Source organism: Mercenaria mercenaria, chromosome 5, assembly GCF_021730395.1.
Source record: "Mercenaria mercenaria strain notata chromosome 5, MADL_Memer_1, whole genome shotgun sequence".
Taxonomy (NCBI): domain Eukaryota; kingdom Metazoa; phylum Mollusca; class Bivalvia; order Venerida; family Veneridae; genus Mercenaria; species Mercenaria mercenaria.
In genome coordinates, this window is record NC_069365.1 from 93,183,761 (window position 1) to 93,206,940 (window position 23,180).

General features: G+C 36.7%; 1 protein-coding gene across 1 annotated transcript; it reads right to left on the minus strand.

Annotated features, from left to right (window-relative positions):
• Positions 1–316: 316 nt before the first annotated feature.
• On the minus strand, positions 317–21,678 carry LOC123558662 (uncharacterized). Its single transcript, XM_053544775.1, has 5 exons — positions 21,373–21,678; positions 17,197–17,566; positions 16,480–16,549; positions 11,017–11,302; positions 317–3,692 (listed from the first exon to the last, which is right to left on the minus strand). Exons 1-5 carry the CDS (start codon positions 21,596–21,598, stop codon positions 3,334–3,336), a joined length of 1,311 nt encoding a protein of 436 aa, XP_053400750.1. The 5' UTR covers positions 21,599–21,678; the 3' UTR covers positions 317–3,333.
• Between the last annotated feature and the right edge of the window lie 1,502 nt (positions 21,679–23,180).

Sequence of the window (23,180 nt, forward strand, 5' to 3'; positions counted from 1 at the left end):
TTACATGTCAATAGTACCTAAAATGTGAAATCAGAACTGTTAATACTCCACTGGACATTAGCATTGCTCCCTGGCTGCATCGTTATTTTTTTTTTAAATACTTTTTTGTAAGTTAATTTCAAGTTCTAAATTAGCACATTTTTATCTGATGGTTAAACCATACCTATGTTCGGAGCCAGAGGCAATAAAAATGTCATTATAGAAAGTACCTGCTGGATTTATTACCACTGTAAAGGAGGAAAACTTATATATATGTATATAGGAAATATGGCAGAATAAACTTAGGGACAAGAGCCAGTCTAACTGAACATATACGGAAAGCTTACAGGATTATAATAATGTCTCATACATGCACATAATACACACATTTTAAATCTTAAAACAAACTTTATATTAATTGATAACCTCTAACAGAACACAGAAACTAAAGCAAATTAGAACAGTTACTAGGCAACACTGATTATACCTATTAGTATGCTTACAATTCTACATATTTATAAATTTACTGTATGTAATCAAGTTATTTCTATCTTGTTGAATCACCCGTCGGATCAGTTGTAAGTTTCTTTCAGTTTACGTTTTATCCTGTTTTGAAATATTCTGTATACTGTCCTTTTAAACGAACACGTCATCAGTAATAATCACATCGCCATTCATGATATTGTACCAGTAACTTAGGATAACCTGTCACTTGAGATCAATATAAACATGAACCAATCATCAGGAAAAAAAACCTATATTTTATTTACTGCTTGCGATTTAACTAGTAGATATCATTACCAGTAAACAAGAGGGCCAAGATGGCCCTAGGTCGCTCACCTAAGAAACACTCCATAACTGTAAAACATGTTTGACCTAGTGATTTCATGGAAACAAATATTCTGACCAATTTTCATTAAGATTGGACCAAAAAATTGGTCTCTTGCGATAAAACAAGCATTTTCTTAGATATGACCTAGTTTTTGACCCTAGATGACCCATGTTCAAACTCGACCTAGATTTTATCAAGGCAATCATTCTGACCAAAATTCATGAAGATCAACTGAAAAGTACAGCCTCTATCACATATAGAAGTTTTTTCTTTGATTTGACCAAGTGACCTAGTTTTTGACCTCAGATGACCCATATTCAAATTCGACCTAGATTTCATTAAGGCAATCAACCTGACCAAATTTCATAAAAATCAATTGAAAAAAACAGTCTCTATCGCATACACAAGATTTTTCTTTAATTTGACCTAGTGACCTACTTTTTGACCTCAGATAACCCATATTCAAAATCGACCTAGATTTCATCAAGGCAATCACTCTGACCAAATTTGATGAAGATCAATTGAAAAATACATCCTCTATTGCATACACAAGGTTTTTCTTCGATTTGACCTAGTGACCTAGTTTTTGACCCCAGATGACCCATTTTCGAACTCGGCCTAGATTTTATCAAGGTTATCATTCTGGCTAAATTTATGAAGATCAGTTGAAAAATACAGCCTCAACTGCATACACAAGGTTTCTCTTTGATTTGACCTAGTGACCTAGTTTTTGATCCCAGATGACCCATTTTCGAACTTGGTCTAAATTCCATCAAGGTAATCATTCTGACCAAAATTCATGAAGATCAATTGAAAAATACCGCCTCTATCGCATACACAAGGTTTTTATGTGATATGACCTAGTGACCTAGTTTTTGACCCCAGATGACCCATTTTCGAACTCGGCCTAGATTTTATCAAGTTAATCACTCTGACCAAAATTCATGAAGATCAATTGAAAAATACCGCCTCTATCGCATACACAAGGTTTTTCTTTGATTTGACCTAGTGACCTAGTTTTTGACCCGAGATGACCCATTTTCGAATTCGGCCTAGATTTCATCAAGGCAATCATTCTGACCAAAATTCATGAAGATCAATTGAAAAATACAGCCTCTATCGCATACACAAGGTTTTTCTTTGATTTGACCTAGTGACCTAGTTTTTGACCCGAGATGACCCATTTTCGAACTCGGCCTAGATTTCATCAAGGTTATCATTCTGACCAATATTCATGAAGAAGAATTGAAAAATACAGCCTCTATCGCATACACAAGGTTTTTCTTTGATTTGACCTAGTGACCTAGTTTTTGACCCCAGATGACCCATTTTCGAACTCGGCTTAGATTTCATCAAGGTTATCATTCTAACCAATATTCATGAAGATTAATTGAAAAATACCGCCTCTATCGCATACACAAGGTTTTTCTTTGATTTAACCTAGTGACCTAGTTTTTGACCCGAGATGACCCATTTTCGAACTCGGCCTAGATTTCATCAAAGTTATCATTCTGACCAATATTCATGAAGATTAAATGAAAAATACAGCCTCTGTCGCATACACAAGGTTTTTCTTTGATTTGACCTAGTGACCTAGTTTTTGACCCGAGATGACCCATTTTCGAACCCGGCCTAGATTTCATCAAGGTTATCATTCTGACCAATATTCATGAAGATTAATTGAAAAATACAGCCTCTATCGCATACACAAGCTAAATGTTGACAGACGACGGACGACAGACGACAGACGACGGACGACGGACGCCGGACATCGAGCGATCAGAAAAACTCACCTGAGCATTGCTCAGGTGAGCTAAAATGTGTAACTAACAGGTTGTTCTATTAAAGATAAGTACAAAAGCTATATCCTGTATCATACTACATGTATTAGGATATCCTGTTACACAGAATTTCAAAGTTTATTAAAGGCTGAGCCGCTCATGATGCTTTAAATTAAAATGTGCTGCACACATATCTGTTTAAGAGATAAGAAAAGGATAAGTATTTAATGATAATGAGTTACATTTTTGTGTACACAAAATCAACATAGCCTAGTGATGATTTGTTGAACATGGTTATCTCATTTTAATTGCAAAACAAACTGCCATAATAAAAGCAAGTAATGATACTGATATTTGAGTTGGTGTATCCAGGTGATATTAATAGTTTTCCACATGTTTATAACGATTTCAAGCTGTTTACTTTGCCCTTTCTTAATGCGGCGGCGCGAGCATCACAACGAATGATATACAATATACATAAATTCTATGAAGCCATTTCTTACATAGTTCCTACCCGAATGGCTAAAAGGAACACTGTTTTGATGGCGGGTTCTCTGACGTTTTTTTGGTTGTTTTTTTTTTTTTCTCAACCTTTTCCGCTCGTCATACTTTAACGCCGAGTTACGTTTCCTTCAATATCAGTTCCTAGATTTACCGTTTTTCTTAGAAAAAATGTCAAGTAGAAATAACGAAATGAGCAAAACTCAAATTCATTTTTTTCAGTCATTAACTTTGTTTTAATTATTTTTCATCTCCCTTCTCCTTTTCGACAGCCACAAGTTGTTTATCTTTCTTTATATCCTTTTTCAGATGCTCTATCGGAATTAAATGCTCCTTTGGCGCCACGACGAGAGGCTCTACCGGTGCCTCGATCTGGAGTACGCCATCACTGGTTAGACTGGATTTCAGCTTTTTCGGATCGACGTTTTCCGGAAGTGTGCATTCCCTGTAGAATTCTTGGAAAAATTTTCGGCCATCTTGCTCCTGCGCGTGCCTGGCGTGAACATTGAGTTTGTTATCCTGTGTCTTCACGGTGATTTCGTTAGGCCTGAACTGACTGCAGTTAAAACGAAGGCTGAACTTATGCTGCCCCTCTGGATCTGAAAAACAAATATAAACATTGGAAAAACTAGTTTAAAAAATTATATCGTGTGTAAATATTGGATGATCATTAAAGTTTGCGATTTAACTCAAATTTCAAGTATATTTAGGTATCGATTCCGTGGTATGAACGAGCCTGGTCTAGAATAAAGCGCTCGCTTACTCTCAAAATGGAAGTGGCAAATGAACAAGAGCTGTCGGAGGACAGCAACGCTCGACTATTCAACAGCCTTGTCGGTTGAATGAATACGAAGGTTGAAAAAGCAAAAAAGCAAAATAGGGTTATGGAACCTGCATAGTGCTTATCAGCTCATGACAGTGGACAAGTGTGTGAAGTTTCAATCCATTCCCATTAGTGGGTACTGAGATACCAGCTTACATAAGAATTTAACCCAAAACTCCTAAGTTGAAAAAGGGGCATAATTTTGTAAAATGCGAATTTGAGTTATTGACCCTTTGCACTGCATGTCATATCATGATAGTGAACAAGTGTGTGAAGTTTCAATCCTTTCCCATTAGTGGATACTGAGATATCAGCTTACACACAAAAACTTAACCAAAAATTTTTATGTTGAAAAAAGGGCATAATTTTGTAAAAAAGCAAAACAAAGTTATGGGACCTGCTTGTGCATGTTAGATTATGACAGTGAACAAGTGTGTGAAGTTTCAATCCATTCCAATTAGTGAGTACTGAGATACCAGCTTACATACAAAACCTTAACCAAAAAATTCTAAGTCGAAAAAGGGGCATAATTTTGTAAAAAAGCAAAATAGAGATGGAACCTGTGCAATGTAAGTCAATTTATCACATTAAATAAGTGTGTGAAGTTTCAATCCATTCCCACAAGTGGTTACTGAGATACCAGCTTACATACAAAAACTTAACCAAATCGGGACGCAGACGCCGACGCATGGGCGAGTCCAATAGCTCTACTATTCTATGAATAGTCGAGCTAAAAATGTTAGTTGATTTTCTAAAAGCTGCTTTTTTTGCGAGTGCAAAACTGAAATGACGGTGGTCTTCTTTTTCGCAGTATTCGGGCACTGGGTCATGAAAAACAAATCCGTGGAGGACTTGAGAAACGTGACTGACAGACAGGGTCAAAAATAGCCTTAAATTAGCAAAATATAATAGAAATGAGCAACGCCATTCGTGTTTCAAATAGTTCAATGGCATCTAGCTGACATAAAGTTTCTTCATTTTTAATATTTTCTTTTCGTTTTAGCAACTACGTGGGAACATGATTATACTATATTGTTTCTATTAAGCCGACTTAACCAGTAGTCAGTAAGTTCTTTTCTACATTTTCGATCGGTCTTAAGTTGTAGATAAACATGTCTCATAAACACAGGCAAATGTAATAACTATTTCAACCATCTCAATTCATACCGCTAAAAAGTACATGTAAACTTGTGAATTACTATCTTCTTGACAGCAAACATAACAATCTACGTCCCTGAACAATCCATGGTGTCACTGACCGGGCAAAGGTTATCATGCAGGTATTGAAACTATTTTTTAATAGCAGAACAGGTCCCTATATTAATTAATGTACCGTTCATCAACGAAAGTTCTGTTCATGCAGTATGTATTAGACACAAACGTACTTGTAAGAAAAAGTTATAAAAAAGTCATATATTCTTATACACCTCCTGGCAATGAGTTGATCTCTTCTTCGATGAATTTATTATAGAATGAATTTTAAAGGGGTCTACAGAATGTAAGCTTTTTTTTGGTACGCGGCAGCTCTGTTGTTCCAATCTCCATTCCAAGTACTGATTTTATGACGTTTACATCTTATTTGAAAAAAAAAACCACACAAATAAATCTTTATTTATTAACCATGAACTGCAATATTTGTTTAACATATTAAATCATTAAGAATCACAAAACTGCATATATTTTTTAGATCGCATTATCACAAGATGTAGCAAGCTAGATAATGGGGAGACTAAGCAGACTTCCTTTTTGCAAAACGATACTATCATATTTCAAACTACAGTAGGTCAAAATGATGTATGTACAAATAAAAATACCACATTTATTGTACATGTTTAAAGTACTTTTAGGTTTGTTTCGCCTCGCTTCACGATTCGCTCCGTGATTATAGCAAAGCTTTGATCGATAACTTATCAAGCCTACACGAGTTTTTACCAATATATTTTTATTACTTTTTAAAACACTGTACTTCAGTTGTCATGTAGACAAGCTTACTGTCGCTGAGTGGCTGCTTTTTAATTTCTGACTTTTGCAGCCACCGCAGTTTGACCGTCACAATATAAAACAAACTGTATACGTCGGATTAGTTCGACCAGTTGTCATGAAAAACTATTATGTTAGTGGTATATCAATCCGGGACGTCGTTTTGGAATAACGCCCTTTGAAACAAAGTTTAGTGACCATAGGCACTTGAAGTTCTATAAATAAATTTGAGCCTAATCATTCCCACCAACATAAGATTTAACAGCATGAAAAATTAGTTACTAATTAACTAAATATCTGAACAAGAGAAAACAGAAGGTACATGAGTTTATTTGTAAAATATTATCAGTTTTCAAAATGGATACATGGATTAAAAAGGAATGCATAATGGACTTGACTTGTGACATTAGATCTATTTGCTCCAGACTTTATACATGTACATTTTTAATTTCCCGTTATTTTCTGTCTTAATTAATTATGAAATCATTTTTTTTATTGTAACTGCCATGTTCAAAAGATTACCAGTATATGCTAGATTCTAAATGAAACACATTTGAAACAAAGAACAATAAAAATAAAATGGATTTTCAAAACGAGGCTAATCGGTCCACCAGGTTAGCACGGGAGGGAGAGTGCAAATCTACAGATCGCAGGGTAAAGAGTTCGATCCTCGAGCGGCCAATACTGTCCAAAAGCAATAAATTAACATTAACAAGGGTGATGACCCTTTAAATGCACTAATGAAGGAAACGTGCCAGTTTAAGGCGATTGTTATACAGAACCAGTACTATTGGCAATAGGTTATGAAGAAAATCTTGCCTTAGTTATTTACTGACCGGTTAATGGGCTATTCCAGAAAATATCCACCCCCTCCCTGTGGAAGCAGTTTTTTGGTAGATGGGGGGGGGGGGGGGTAATTTACAGATAAGAGGGATCAGGGGGTGCCTTGAGCCGCTCTGTATCTCTTAAACCCAGGTGAAGGATTTTTATATCAAACTTGGGTCAAATGATCACCTCATCAAGAACACATCAGTCAGCCATGTCAGTTCTAGGTCAAGGTCACAACTCGAGGTCAAAGGTTTGAGCTCTTTATGATGCTCTAAGCCCCTAACCCCTTAAAGGATTTTCATGAAACTTGGGTCAAATGACCACCTGATCAAAACGATGTGCAGCCTGCCCGCTTAGCTCAGTAGGTAAGAGCGTTGGTCTACGGATCGCGGGGTCGCGAGTTCGATCCTTGGGCAGGGCGTATGTTCTCCGTGACTATTTGATAAACGACATTGTGTCTGAAATCATTAGTCCTCCACCTCTGATAATTCATGTGGGGAAGTTGGCAGTTACTTGCGGAGAACAGGTTTGTACTGGTACAGAATCCAGGAACACTGGTTAGGTTAACTGCCCGCCGTTACATGACTGAAATACTGTTGAAAAATGGCGTTAAACCTAAAACAAACAAACAAACAAACAAACAAAAGACGATGTGCAGAATTCATGGGTCAGCCATGTCAGTTCAAGACCAACACAGCTCAAGGTCAAAGGTTTACCCTTTCGCTATAACAGTGGCGGGGGATTTAGCTGTCTTTCAGGCTGCATTGTTTTTGTGGTGGCAGGCGGGGCGGGAACTGTTTGGCTGGGAGATGGTGATGAAACACTTCTAAGGGGAGTTGAAGAATTTGAAGAACTGCATAATGCTTGAGATCTATGAATTGAATACTGTATTGACCGGGGTATGGAAGGGGGAAGGGGTATTTTCTGAAATAGCCCGATGTTGGCGGGGGGGGGGGGGGGGGGGGGGGGTATTTGGCGGAATCTTATTGTGAGGAAGGGGATGGGGATATTTTGAGGTAGCCAGGGTGTGGAAGGGGTAAAATGTCTCCAGGAGGGTGGGGGGGGGGGGTATTTTCTGAAATAGCCCGATGGGCGTGGAGGGGAGGGGGGGATATTTTCTGAAATAACCGGAGAGGAGGGGAGGGGGGTATTTGGAGGGATCCAATTGGGAAGAAGGGGAGGGGGTATTTTGAGGTAATACTGGTTCAAAAGATTACCAGTATAGCCTACAGTAAATTTCAAATAAAACACATTTGAAACAAAAGTATGATAAATGGATTTCAAAACGAGGCCCGCTTTGCACGGGAAGGGGAGTGCAAAGCTGTATATCGCAGGGTCAAAAGTTCGATCCGCGAGCGGACAATACCGTCCTAAAAACGGCGCTAAAGTAACATTAACTAGGGAGGTAACCCTTTAAATGCACTAATGAAGGAAATTGTCAGTGTAAAAGGCGTTTATTACATACAATAATATATCTATGAATGAAGTTCGGAACCAATAGATTATTAAGAAAATCTTGCCATAGTTATAACTTTACTGACAGGTTAATTTTATGAACGATACAAGTGTCCATCTGTAAACAGGGTTTTTTCTAGCTAATTTGGGAACATAACCTATACCCCCAAAATTGGGAATTTTGACGCCAAAATGTTCCAAATTGGGAAAAATTTAGTCGCATTGGATATAGCAAGGATGTGTTTAAGCACTTTCCCATACCCTTGTTTCACACTGTACAACCTCTTTAACATACTTCCATTACAAAATTGTCCATAATTTGGTCAATGTTTGTGCAGTTTTGATGAATTTTTTTTTTCAGAATGTAGATTGGCAATTATTTATGTTTCTAAAGGCTGGCCACGATTGTGCTTGGAAATAACGAAGGGAATAGGTGGCTGCCATTGACTTGTCTATTGGCCCGAGAAATATACGGGTTAGGTCACATCGTGTACGAGATGATTTTGTCAAAGAATAGCGTCTCGCTGCATCAAAATAATGCAGCCTTGAGACCAAAGTGCATGTTTACCGTTAAGATTTATGCTTTATGCGTTGATTAAGACCAGATTTTCAAAAATCGACCGAAAATTGTGTACGCAGTGAGATCGTTACTGAGGTCATTCCATTTTTTCCTTAATGTTTGGCCGTAAAGTACCATACCTTTATTTTTTTTATATATAGCATTTTTTTTTTTTTTTTTTTGGAAATGCATTTTTCTGTTATTATGTTGGGGATCTGGGTTGTAGAGAACAGGGTGGGGGGTCCATCATTCATAAGGGGTCAAAGTCACACGCCGATTGCCTGTGCCGTAAAGTACCATACCTTTTATTTTTTTTTATACACTGACGAGATAAAGAAACGCCTCATTCAAACTCGGTATACAATTTTTCGTTAACCGTGATTCAAAATTAGAAAAGAACAATTCCATTCGCAAATTAGATGCTTTACAAGAATTTATGGTCAATAAGAAATCATTTCATTGTCGCATTAAGCTTAAATCTTGAATTTTAATAGCCCGGTCGGAGAAATTGCATTAGAAAAATCAGTAGCGCGTGTGGCCACCTCTGCTAGCAACCACAGCAGCAAGGCGACGCCTCATAGAGCCGCACCAGTTGCGTAACAGATACCGTGGGATTCTGGCCCACTCCTGGTGCAGCGCTGCTACCAGTTCCCGGACGTTTGCTGGCTGGGGTTGACGTTGGCGTAACCGCCGTCCGAAATAATCCCACGCGTGTTCAATCGGATTGCAGTCCGGTGAACACGCCGGCCAAGGTAAAACATTAATGTTTCTAGCCTGTAGAAAGTCCCTGGTGACGCGTGCAACGTGAGGTCGCGCGTTGTCGTGCTGATAGACTAATCCTTGACATTGACGGAATAAAGGGACAACTACATGACGTAATATCTGGTCGATGTAACGCCTGGCTGTGAGATTAACTTGGCAAACGACGAGTTGGGACTTAAACCTATGGTTGATTGCTACCCACACCATTACTCCACTTCCACCGTAACGATTGTGCTCCAAAACGCAATTGTTTGCGTAGCGTTCATGGCGTCGTCTATAGACACGGATACGTCCGTCGGCGTTCCACAAGTTGAAACGCGACTCGTCACTGAACACTACGTTCTGCCAACGCTGGCCGCGATGGTTGCAGGCCCAAATAAGACGTTGGTGACGGTGGCGTAACGTTAGAATTAGACCGCGGTAGGGCCTACGACAGGTAATTCCGCGTTCTCTGAGTCTATTTCTCACTGTATGTCGACTAATTGGACGTCCAAGGTTACCTACAACTATACGTGACGTAGATTGCGCCGTCACAAATCTGTCACGTAAATGACGTTGACGTATATAATTGTCCTGTCGTATTGACGTTACACGCGGTCTACCTGAACGTGGTCTATCGATAGACGTTCCCGTGTCTCTAACACGTCGAATAAGACGCACAATTGTCGAACGAGAGACGTTAAAACGTCTAGCAACTTGTTCCTGCGTTCGCCCACATTCAAGCATAGCCAAAACCTGAGCCCTCTCTTCAGAATTCAGCCTCGGCATTACGAAAACTAATGTTTTTTTCAGAGAATAGCTGAAAATATGGTTGTGTGTCGTATTACACATGTACATGTGCAAAAATCGTTCAATCAAACCACATGGTTTACATGCACGGACTGCACGAGGAAATCATGACCAGGTACATGAAGTGAACAAATGGCTGAATGAAATCGCGCGAGTTTTTGTTCACTGTGTTTGTCGGTCAGAGTACATGTAGATTTACTACATTTCACAACAATTAAAAGCGTTAGGAAAAAAATAACGCCAAATTTCAATGAGGCGTTTTTTTATCTCGTCAGTATATATAGCATTTTTTTTTTTTTTTTTGGAAATGCGTTTTTCTGTTATTATGTTGGGGATCTGGGTTGTAGAGAACAGGGTGGGGGGTCCATCATTCATAAGGGGTCAAAGTCACACGCCGATTGCCTGTGATAAAAACGGCCGAAAAAAAAACCCGGTAAAAAATTAACGTGTTTATCAGTTTAATGAACATACTGTATGCTTTTACAAATATCGATTGAATCTTTCAACTTTCAAAATACCACTCACTTTGACAAGTAAAAGCACAACGATTATGAATAAACATGGGAATAAACTGGGGCAGAGAGCGACGTTGGCCTTGAAGTAGATATCGTATTTCATCACTGTTCAAGGTCTTCTGTTGTTCTATGTCCTTACTCAATAGGCTACTCATTAATTGTTATTGTACACACTACCTGATGGAATACATATAACACTGAAAATGCCCTACCTGTAATGAATGGTTGCGGTATATCCAGGTTGACTGGTTGCTCATCCATCCGATGCATCTCTCTCCGAATCTTGTCCAGTTCACGATCGAACCGGATCCGCGACTCTTCAAAACTTCCCATTCGCCAGTCATCATCAAAAAGATGTAGCCACTCCGAGAACAAATCCCGTTGGCGATCGAAATATCCAAAATCCCACTTTGAAAGCGGTATAATATCCCAAGACATGTTTTTCCTATATTCCTGTGTTGATGTTGCAGGTGATACGTGGTTTGCTACGTGCGGGTTCTACATTTGCAAAACTGGGAATTTCTATGTTTAAAAATAGATTCTAGAACATTCGCCGAGAACGATTTTTTGGTTTAAAGATTAACTGTCACTTTAAATTTAAAAGTCACTGCTTGATTTCAGTCCAGATGTAACTCACTCAGACACGAGTATCAGACCTGGAATGGAAAAAATATGACCAGACAGATAAAGATACATGTGTTCATCTCAAATCCAGACAAAATAGAACTGCTGAATATAGTGAATAGTTCAATATATCTTTTTAGATAGTAGTAGTTAAGCTTTAAGTAGCATCCACATTGTTACTAAATATAGAGTATTATGTACATTAACGACTCAAGAATAGTAACTGTAAACTTGTATTGAATCATTCTTCCCGCGTTCATCGCCCTTGCTAAACGTGCTTTATTTATTTTTTTCAAAAGGAAAAGACGGGCTGATATTTGACACAAGTTAATTAAGTAATATATCAAAAGATCGATCGACCGAAACAGCGGAGCGCATTTCGGTTCCATTATATGAAACAAGTAGAGTACTGTCGGGGAGCAAGTGACTTATCATTAAGGTATTAGGCCCCGAATAGTAATGTTTAAAAAATGGCATTTACATGTACTTGGTATATTCTTATCAACTCAGAGTTGACCGTGCTTCGCACTTATATGCAAATTTTTAAAAACTTTTACCGTGCCGTTTTTTTTTAAATGTTGTGTAATTTATGGTATTTCCTAAAGCTCAAGTAGAGACAAATTTCAAAGTGGTGGCCTTTATCCAAAACGTTTTCAGAGAATTTATTATTCCATTATTTTTTATGAAAGAAATATCAAACTATTGGTAAACAATCATAAAACTTAAAATAAAAACTGTCAATATCATTTATTCTAGGGTGTCTTGAGTAAACGGATTTAATCAGACAGAATTCCAACTCCAATATTGAAAAATTATGGTCGAATCCTGCGGGTCTGTTTTGAATTTTGCTCACTTCATTCAAAAATAACCTTGGGGCAGAAGTAAAACCTACCTACATTTCTTCCACAATATGTAATCTAAAGAATGAAGGCAAAATAGAGAACTTTTACCGCACGTAACTCAGTATTTTTAAAGATGTCTTACTCTACCCCTTCTGTTTTAGAGGTAAATTCACTTTTAACAGCAAGAAATCGCATATCAAATGATTGTTTCCCCATTTTAGTACAATAAATCAATAACAAGTCTTGAAAGAAGTAAAAACTTACTAGAAAAAAAGGAAAACAAGGAAAAAAATTGTTCCAGTAGGGCTTGAACCTACGCCCCCCCCCCCCCCCCCCCCGGAAAATTGCAGTCAAAGTAGGTTTATGGTAGGAATTGAATACTCTTCAAAAAGGAGGTACTCTATTATGGGCCTAATATGTTTTGTTGGGTCATAAGGCGACTTTCCAGCTTTGATGGTGGAGGAAGACCCCAGGTGCCACTCCGTACATTATTTCATCAAGAGCGGGCACCCGGATAGAACCACCGACCTTCCGTAAGCCAGAATGATGTCTTCCTCACAACGCCCCGAGTATGGCTCTAGCCCGCATCGGCGAGGGGCAAGTGATTTGAAGTCAGCGACCTTAACCACTCGGCCACAGAGGCGCCCCCATTTTCAGTTGGTTGAAAATAATGTGGGATATTTTATAATTGTTCTCATTTAATGTTCATTATTTCTCAAAACAAATAAAACTTAAACAGTTATGTTTTGTGGTCCTATTACACCAGATTTATGACTGAAGCTCTCTGTTTCATTCACAGATTTGATGGCGGGGCCGTAGGAACAGGAGGGGGGGGGGGGGCGGCAAAGGGGGGCGAATAATCTGACCGATTGAGGTAATTTTCTTAGCAACTTGTTGACAACGTCAATTTTAGCTGTGACCTGCAGTTTTGTAATTGTTTTAGATGGGATAAGCACGCACAAAATACAAACCAAAAAAAAAACAAAAAAAAAAACGTTGTGTTTAATGTTTTTTAGACTAGCCACTAGACTGATAATAAATATATTTCTACATTTTCCCTTTTTTGACGAATTCAATTTCATAGAGACAAAAGCCAGTCTATTTTAGAGATTTTCACAAAGGAATGATGTTGAAATTATCTATGATATTGGACATATAGACTGGCTCAGTTCACCACATTTAATCATAAAATATGTAAAAAAAAATATGTATCATAGTCTAGGAGCTAGTCTATGTTTCTTTGACCTGGGTCTGTTATAGTTTAAGCTGATTTTCAAAATGTGGGCCCTTAAAATCTGAAAATGCTTCCTACGTGCCTGGTTGCTAAAAGGTCCATAATCATTATTCAGGTTTGAGGTAATCCACCCATCTAAACACGTTTAAGCTGATATAGGTCTACAGCTGCTAATATGGACAGTCTATTAAACACTTGTGTACAGCCTATGATTTGTGGAAGACATAGGTAGATGGAGGAAAACATGCGATTCCCAACCATTGGCATTTAATCAATGATAAATCTCACGAGGCAGAATTTCGATCTCACTGAATTTACATTGTCACTTGCTAGAGGTTTAAATGGAAAAAAAAAGAAGAAAAACCTGGTTTGCAGCATAGGCATAGCCAGAGCTTCAAAGATAATACGCACAACGAGGCACCAGTGGGAAGGGATGGGGAGGAGGATTCTCCATTTCACTGGTGGGGTCCGGGGGACTCCCCCGGGAAAGTTTGGAGACTTAGATAAAAAAATGGTGCATTCTGACGCATTTTGTGGAATTCAAGGGGACTTCGGACACTTAATTAGTAGGTCAATATTTCGAAACTTTTAACCGCTTAAAGGTTCCCCGGGAAATTTCGGAGACTTAGATAAAATGGTGCATTCTGACGCCTTTTGTGGCATTTAAAAGGTCAATATTTCAAAAAAGTTTAACTGATGAGAGTAGCAGTTTCTGTAAGATTATGAGAAATATTAACATTTCCATAAACTGTTTCGACCTTAGGTCTCTCCAGACGGTGATGGGCGCGACAATACTCATAGCTTTCGCCGGGAAAGTGTTGTTAATTTTCAAAACAGTTTTTCTTGTTATTTTATTTTTATTATTCTTTTTTAGATATTTTCTGCTAACGACAGGTACGTATATAACTTGCACAAGTACTATGTTTAAGTATAATTATGTGATGCGGAATGAACCTTAATTCAGTGAAATTAGTCACTGTCGGAGGTATCATAGTCGCCTGCTTGCATTGCTTTAATTTAGTAACTCTTGTTTTGGCAACAAACATATATCTGTATCTGGAATTTTTTACATTATGCACGTGCGTGATGTGCGTAATGGGCGCTGCACCCTTGTGCAGGTATTGCAAAGAGTGAGTTGAGGTTGTTACCATTTATAAGATATGCTGCCTTACCAGAATTAGGTTGCTCAGAGATTTAAGCGTACGTTCTATTGAATTAATGTCGCAATATGCCTATTAGTTTATGTGTTTAGTTGAGTTTGCACCACTTTCATGATATTTGTATAGCCATGTTTTTTTTCTTGTTCTCTTTTTTAGATAGATTACAATTTGAAAAATTTGACTATAGCAAATCACACTTATTTGATTTTTATCTAACATATACATTAAGTGATTTTAATCAGTACACACATTTAATTTTTTGTAGAATAATCAAAGAATGGTTAGAGCCCACGTCAGTGAGCGGAAAGGGAATATTCGTCAATCACTCTGGTTCATGACAACCATTTTCGAAGTAACATTGTTTTGTTATGTATAAAGTCTCCCCAGCACAATTTTAGGTTATAAAATGTGAACTTAAATATCTATTTTCTGGATTTCAAGAAGAGATGTTAGCTAAAAAGCTGTATTGTTATGAAATCAAAGCAGCTCACTCTCTAGGCCAACTAAAGAAATGATTTTTAACATGACATTGTGGTACAGATCACCGTGAAATTTGAACAATGACAACACTTCAGGTACTACTAAATGAGACTCGGTGTGTAACTGAACGTTCAATTTAGAAATTCGTACACACATTGTCAAAGCAATGTAGGGAAATATATCAGACATGCATATGAGGCCTATTCAAAGTGCTTTCCGTAGCCCGACCTACCCTAAATTTTTGGCTCAACCCTATTGTTTTTATGGCCTTGGAGGTTTTTATGTTGCAAAACTGCATATTTTATGCTTTAAACATGGTCGGTGATGTTAGAAATCAACTTACTGATGCTGTAAGGCATAAGCCTTTATTTGTATTCATTTTTTTTGTCCATAAAGTTACCGACCTACGTATATATCCTAATTTTTATAGCATGTTACCAGAAACAAACAATCCTTTTTTATGCCGACTATATTTGTTAGAAGAAATACGCTGTATCTTTAAATCTTTATTTTAATTCAAACAGAAAACATGAGCATTAAATACAAACAAGGAAAAATGTCAGCACATCTAACAGAGTTTCTTGGTCACGCGGATTTTACCTGATCAAATACATGTACATTTCTAGATTTTAATGTTCTCTACGGTTAACAGAGTATATTCTAAGCCTTGTTGAATAATTATTTCTATCTCGAACCTGGGCCTACAAGGGCGCTGCCATTTACCCAAAAGGGGACCTATGTGTCCCCCTTGACCCAAGCCTATTTTCAGGGTTTTACTCATTGCCTTCTTCCCGTTTTTGAAATATAAAGTGTCATTTGAATGTACACATTATCAAAAAAAGTACACATTATCAATAACATAAATATATAAATAATTTAAGATAGATCAATAGGATTCCAACAAACCAATAACAAAATAAGCTGGCAAGAAAATTCTACATTTTATTTTCTACTTTGTATTAACATGTAGATAGTATTAAACAAATGCGTCTAATGATCAGCTGAACTGACAGATAATCTTACATGATTGATAGAACAACAATTCCTCATTAATAAACAACGTTGAATCCTGAATACACTATTCATGATAAAGAATTACAGTATATAAGTTTGTTAAAGGATTATAATGCTTTTTATTTAAATGTGCAGCACACATATATATCATGAATATGCCGAGGATAGGCACTACCTACGCATTTATGTAATTAACAACAGCGTCTTGGGATTTCTTTTGAATACATAATTCCCGTTTTGCAAATTCATACTAACTGATTGCCTCTCTGACTAGACAGTAACTAAAGGTTTATAGGTGGTGGTCCTAGGCAGATCACAAGCCTTCTCTACTGTCAATGGCGTTTTCAGTGGTGGTTTAGTATGAATCACGTTTCCTCCATGGTAAATAGAACTGAAATTATTATTATTTTCATCACTTATGAGTTCACAGGAATACCTCCCTTCTATTTTCAGTCCTTTCCAAAGATCTCAGTATTTCTAGCGAATGGTCAATGCATATAAATGTCATTAGCTCTCTATTATGTTTCCACCTTGCTATTATTCAATGATTCAGTTAATCTTTTGTGTATACTATGTGATTAAGTCACTTCATTTTTGACTTGTGCTGATTGTTAAAGCCTATCATCTCATACTAAATAGTTGCTGCAAATGTTACACCTGAACTAACGAAACCAAACTGGCGGAATGATTGAAAGTAATAAATTTTATTTTAAAACTGGTATTTCCAGGTCATCGTTACCGTTGTCTTTTCCTTTTAAGCGGCGACCTAAGTACTAATACACTTTGATAATGTGTCAGGTGAGTCCAGTAAGTCCTGGGTTGTTCAAAGATAATCTGTCATACATCTATCGTAAAGCAATATTGGATTTACCTGTATTGGAAAATAAACAGTGTCGATTGTATTGAGGTCAACTGCCACATCAAAGTTTATTGGTATAACAACAAATGATGATATTAGACAACTTACATATTATATGTAGCAATTTCTTACATAGTTCCTATCCAAACTGAGAAAAAAATAAGTTTCCCTTTTTTCACTCATTGTCTTTATTTTCATTTTTGTCATCTCCCTCCTCTTTTTCAACAGCCACAAGTTGTTTATCTTTCTCACTTTTCAGATGCTCTATCGGAATCGCATGCTCCTTTGGCGCCACGACGAGAGGCTCTACCGGTGCCTCGATCTGGAGTACGCCATCACTGGTTAGACTGGACTTCAGCTTTTTCGGATCAACATTTTCAGGAAGCGTGCATTCCCTGTAGAATTCTTGGGAAAATTTTCGGCCATCTTGCTCGTGTGCGTGCTTGGCGTGAACACTGAGTTTATTATCCTGTGTCTTCACAGAAATTTCGTTAGGCCTGAACTGACTGCAGTTAAAACGAAGGCTGAACTTAGTCTGCCCCTCTGGATCTGAAAAACAACAACAAAATTTAGAAAAACATTATACCTTGAGTAAACGTGAGCTATTTTTTTCCGTCTGGAAGATCGTTTGTAATTTCCCCATCTCATTTCAAGTATATTAGTTTTTTTTTTGGTTTTTTTTTATTCCGTTGTACCGAACATTACTATCTGAACATAATAACAAAACAGTGTAAACGTGTATGTCCTTGCGATCCAGTTTTTGACACCACATGACCCAGTTTCAAACACGTCCAAGTTTTCAGCAGTATCCTGCTTATAAGAAGAAAATAACATAAACTTTCAAGTTTATTTGCCCAATCAAATACACCTGAATAGCTAGGCATAAAAATACTGACACTTGTTTTGTAGTTTTTGTAATGATCTGTGTATATTACTCTACAAAACAAGTGTCAGTATACTGATATAAACATTGAATTCCGGAAAAGGACTGCCTAAAGGGTCCCCACTTCCGGACAGTCAAACGCCTTTAAAAATTCACCATTTTCAAAGAACTGTTACACATGTATGTTTTGATGCATTTGCAATAGAGTGCGAGTGTTGAAATTTCACATAACTAGATGGAACACAGTTTTCAGCAATTGTTTATTTTTATTTCTTTACAAATGGCATTCATTTTCAAAGGGGGTAGAGGTAACTACATGTATTTCTTTGAGTGGGATAGGCTGTAAACGATTATTGTAGAATTTTCCGTGCTTGCAGACAGATCATTTTTTATTTATATTTAAAATTGATATATCATTAGCCATAATTATATTATACACGTATGGCGCTGCACACTTATGATATTAGCGCCATCACTTATGATAGCGCCATCACTTTAAAAAATAGTCGTGTTTTAACTTTTTACTGTGTTTTTCATAATTCTTTGGTGTATGGGAATACGTGTAATTCATTTCTACACCATTTGCATGCGCAGGTATGTTCTTACAGTGTGTCCATTCATCGGAATGGTGTTCGAATATTGGCCGATATGAAATTATGCCACTGTCCGATTCGGGAGAAAAGCTCCTGGCACAATAATTTGCATTATATTTACAGCCAACCTGTAATAAAAGTTTCGTTACACGGAACTACCTTCTCCAATTTTCGAAAAAAGTTCTATCAATAAAAATATAAGATAAAATATAAATTTTACCCACGTGTTTACAAGTAGAAACGGGCGATAGCTGCACCACAGAAATGTCGATAGCTCTTTTCATTATCACCACAATTTGGTGGTGGCGCTAGCGTTTAGTAGCCGTGTAATAACGTGTGTGAAATTCACCCATAACTCAGGTGACCTGAGTATCGAACCTACTAGAAATACATGACAGCAAGTAGGGAGAGTTAAATTTTACACAAATAAACAATGACATATTCAACAAGAGGCAGGTGTAAACTGTAATTCCCATGAATTCTAAGTGTATTAAGTAAATACCACATATACTGAAAAGAAAATTGTTAGAAATTACTCATTTAGACATATAAAAGTAAATTTTCTAATAAATACTGCAGTATCATTTGCATAATGTTAATAAGAAACAAGCATTACACTATTTTTCTTACATTCCAATTCAAAGAAATTTTAAATTTAGTAGTTCTTCAGATAGAAAACATCACAATGTCTGTCTGCATGCCAGAAAAAAAAATAAAAAAATGAAAATTTATACAAAAATTCAGGTCATGCTGAATTTTATACAAACTTTATCAACCTATCCTAGCACTATAAACCCTGCTATACTCTAATGCAAAAACAAGAGTTGTCGCTATTGGTGACAAATGTCCCCGAAGCCTGCACAAAGGTGTATGCGCAAAAAAAATCACACATCATTTCTTGACCTAAGAGGCCGGGTAATTAGCGTGACACACCAAAATCCCTTCATTGATGGCTCACGCACAAGTTAGTTCTATTTAAAAATGCCCACCTTCGGAGCATAAAAACAATGCAAATAAACATTACTAGACTGGGGATAATAAGCCAGCTACTCGCTAGGTGGCGCTAGTAATATAAGGGGTAAACAATGCTGACCCAGATTCTTATCTCAAATGGATTCTTAGAGGAAATCAAAATATTTTGGATGGAAAGTTATACAATTACAGAGAGAATTAATAAAAAGAAGGGCATCAATCAAAGGCAGAAAGGAAGATTTGTTAACAAGGTATGTTTTTATGTTGTTTTAATTAAATAATTCTCAGACAAATAGTATTAATCCATTTAAACCTTGAGAAACCAGTACACAGAGGCAAATTATTATGTCTTATATTAAATACATGTAGGCCATGGAGTGCATTGCAAGTTTTATTGGTGCTATCTTTATTGCATCTCATTATTTGTAGATTTAGTGTTGCTTATATAAAGCAATAATACTGGAGAGTAGCCCTGGGCTTGAATAACATTTTACAGGTTAAAGACTTATGCTAGCACTATATCTTGTTTGAGAAATTTATGGTGTCTATCTTTTTCTTACTTTCGGACTTGAAGCATATGACAGAAATCAAGACTTCAGGGATGAACCTATTCTCCTACCAGAACCTCAGGATTCAGACTGGTCCACTGAAGGATTTCATCAACTGCAAGCAGACCATAGGATCCACTCCCTAAATTGGGAAGCAATATGAAAAAAACAACAATTAAGAAATTTGAAAAGCATATGGGATATAGTGTCAACAACTGCGGTTTATTCACATGTAGAGAAAGTCCTTATCTGGCTGCAATACCCGACGGAGTCATCAATGAACAAACAATAGTTGAGGTGAAATGTCCATATGCTGGGAAAGAGGCAATTATCCAACCTTGAATTTTTTTTCCATACTTGGATTATACGGACGAAAAAATGGAGCTAAAGAAAACTTCAAACTACTATTATTAGATACAGTGACAGATGTATATAGGCCCCTATATTGCTTTATCATTGTGTATACATTCAAGGATATGTTTGCACAAAAAGTTGAACTAGATCATGAGTACTGTAAACACAATATTTTACCAAAGCTAGAACTGTTCTACAAAATGTATCTGTGGAAATATATAGCTGAACATTTGTGAAATAACATTGATGATGATTAATGTAGACATTTGCAGTACAATATGATAAGCTATTGTGCATTTGATAAATAATTGTTTGTAGTTGGAATAAATATATAACAGTCCAGCATCAATAGTTCATATTTCTTGGTATTTCTGCAGAAAACAATAATAGTTATGCAAGTTTACCAACAATACATCTACGGAAATTAGCTATGTTGAAGTACACAAATGTAATCCTTGATTAAGTTTTGTTTTCGGCAAGTTCAAGATCTTAATATTTTGAAACAATATGGTGTTTACTAGGTTGCCACAGTTTTGTCTTATTCACAGGATCTGCTATTTTTACTGCTACTCTCCATAAATCCTTTAAATGTTGTTCTTTTGGAAAATGAATTCCTCCATAACCCTTACATAGTGGTACACAACAATACTGAACCATAATCAAATTTTTATTCCTTTCATCTATGAACTACTAAAAAATCCTTTAAATAAATGTATTTAAGTATTTATTTGACTATTTTCTATGATTTTATTTTGTTCTGGGTCAAATAGATCTACCAAGGAAATTGCAAATTAATTTGTGTTTAAGGTCAAATACCTAGGAAATTACAAATTAATTAGTGATTCTATAGTAAATCTAAGGTCAGGCGGGATAATGTTTTGTTTACACTTTATTTCATCAGCGCCCTCTGTGGAGATAACCAGAGGTAACTCTGTTCTTATTATCCCCATTCGAAAAACATCAGACTTTTATCTGTACATGTAGATCTACAATAAATGCCCTTACCTGTAATAAATGGTTGCCTTAAATCCAGATTAATTGGTTGCTCATCCATCCGATGCATTTCTCTACGAATCTTGTTCAGTTCCCGATTGAACCGGATGCGTGATTCTTCAAAACTTCCCATTCGCCAGTCATCATCAAAAAATTGTAGCCACTCCGGGAACATAGCTCTCTGGCGGGCGAAATACCCGAAATCCCACTTTGAAAGCGGTATAATAGTCCAAGACATTGTTGATATTGCAGTTATTTATTTATGTATCTTTGCTGATAAAGGCTTTAATGCAGAACCGGGAATTTTATATAGTGTAAATATAGATTCTAGAACAGTCTAGAGATACGACAGTTTTAAAGATTAACTATCACCTTAGATATTGATGATTCTACAGATTTCAGTCCAGATGTAACTCAAATAGTCACAAGTATCAGATCTGAGATGATAAAGATACATGATCAGACAGATACAGATACATGTGTTTATCTCAAAAGAAGCAAAAATAGCACTGCTGAATACAGCTGATGATTCAATAACTTTTTACATGATAGAAGTTAAGCTTTAAGTAGCATGTATTGTTACTAAAAAAAAACTATTGTTACTTAAAATAGGTACCCTGTCTAAAAATACAAAGTATCTAGTCCGGTTCCCCGCCGCCAATGTCGGATCACCGTATGCTGTTTATAGTAGATCTGATGTAATTCTTGCAATAAATTGATCTTAAGGAAATCATTGGATTTGTATGGACAGAAAATAGTATTCTAGTTAACAGGACTAGCTAATAACCTACATTTTTGTCAATAAACCGACCTTGAACTATGCTGCGCACGCACCGTTCTATACATAGAGCGTGACATCACTGATTTTCTTTCCGATCACTACCGTAGTGTACGCAATGAACGCACCATGTTTTGGGTAGTGCAGGATTTATCAAAATCTCTAAATACGGGTACATTGTTTGTCCTATGGATATTTTTGTTTTTTGTCTGAAAATCTCTGGTAATCTTACTTCCACGACCTTTCGAATAGTCGAGCGTGCTGTCAACAGACTGCTTTTATTTTGATTTACCTGTCAACGGCACTATGTGAGGGATGAAAGCCTTTCATACTGTTCAACTTCATCACGCTCCCTTTAACATACGATTCCCAGCTTCATCAACTTCTCGATGTGAGAAATGTTTTTAGCTTTCCTTTGGATTGGAAATCATGTTTATTGTGCAACATGGCCAGTTCTTTACTTCATATTTATTTTCTGGAAAGTATGTTTAAAAGAACTACCGTTGCAGAAGAAATGGCTTAGATTACTGTGGGGCTACAAACTTCCTTCTCTGAATACCATCAATAGGGCTCAAAGTTGCCTCTGTGCAGTGTTTACTGCTGTCAATATTTCTATCAGGCTTATTGACATTGTTTTGATCTAACTTTTGTGTTTTCTAACTGTATATAGTAGTCGCAACTTGACCGCGATGGTTGACCTTAGGCTGATTTTCATATCGATTATTACATAGTAGAAATAAAGGGTGATTAGGGTAGCCTGTATTTTTATATGAAAATAGTTTATATACAGTGCAGTATCAAAGTATGTATACTTACTTTTGATCTGTACACTAATTTATATTTACACAAATTTATATTTCCATTTTCTCGTGCAGGTCGGGTTTTTTTTCACCATTTCCTTGACATGTACAATACTCTGTATATAAGTAGCGTCACCGTACATTACTTTCATTTGAAAATGACCTTTTCCTTAGATGCCCGAAAAATCATTTCAAATGTCACTAAATATTTTGAATAAGATACTTCAAATCGAGCCTTTACT

Excerpts from the sequence above, each read along its gene's own strand:
- LOC123558662 (XM_053544775.1), bottom strand. The coding sequence starts at position 21,598 with ATGTCTTGGACTATTATACCGCTTTCAAAGTGGGATTTCGGGTATTTC. Across the intron at positions 17,567-21,372 it reads AAGGCAACCATTTATTACAG|ATCCAGAGGGGCAGACTAAG; the intron begins GTAAGGGCATTT and ends GTTGTTTTTCAG. Across the intron at positions 16,550-17,196 it reads AATGAAAATAAAGACAATGA|TTCTATTTACCATGGAGGAA; the intron begins GTGAAAAAAGGG and ends TAATAATTTCAG.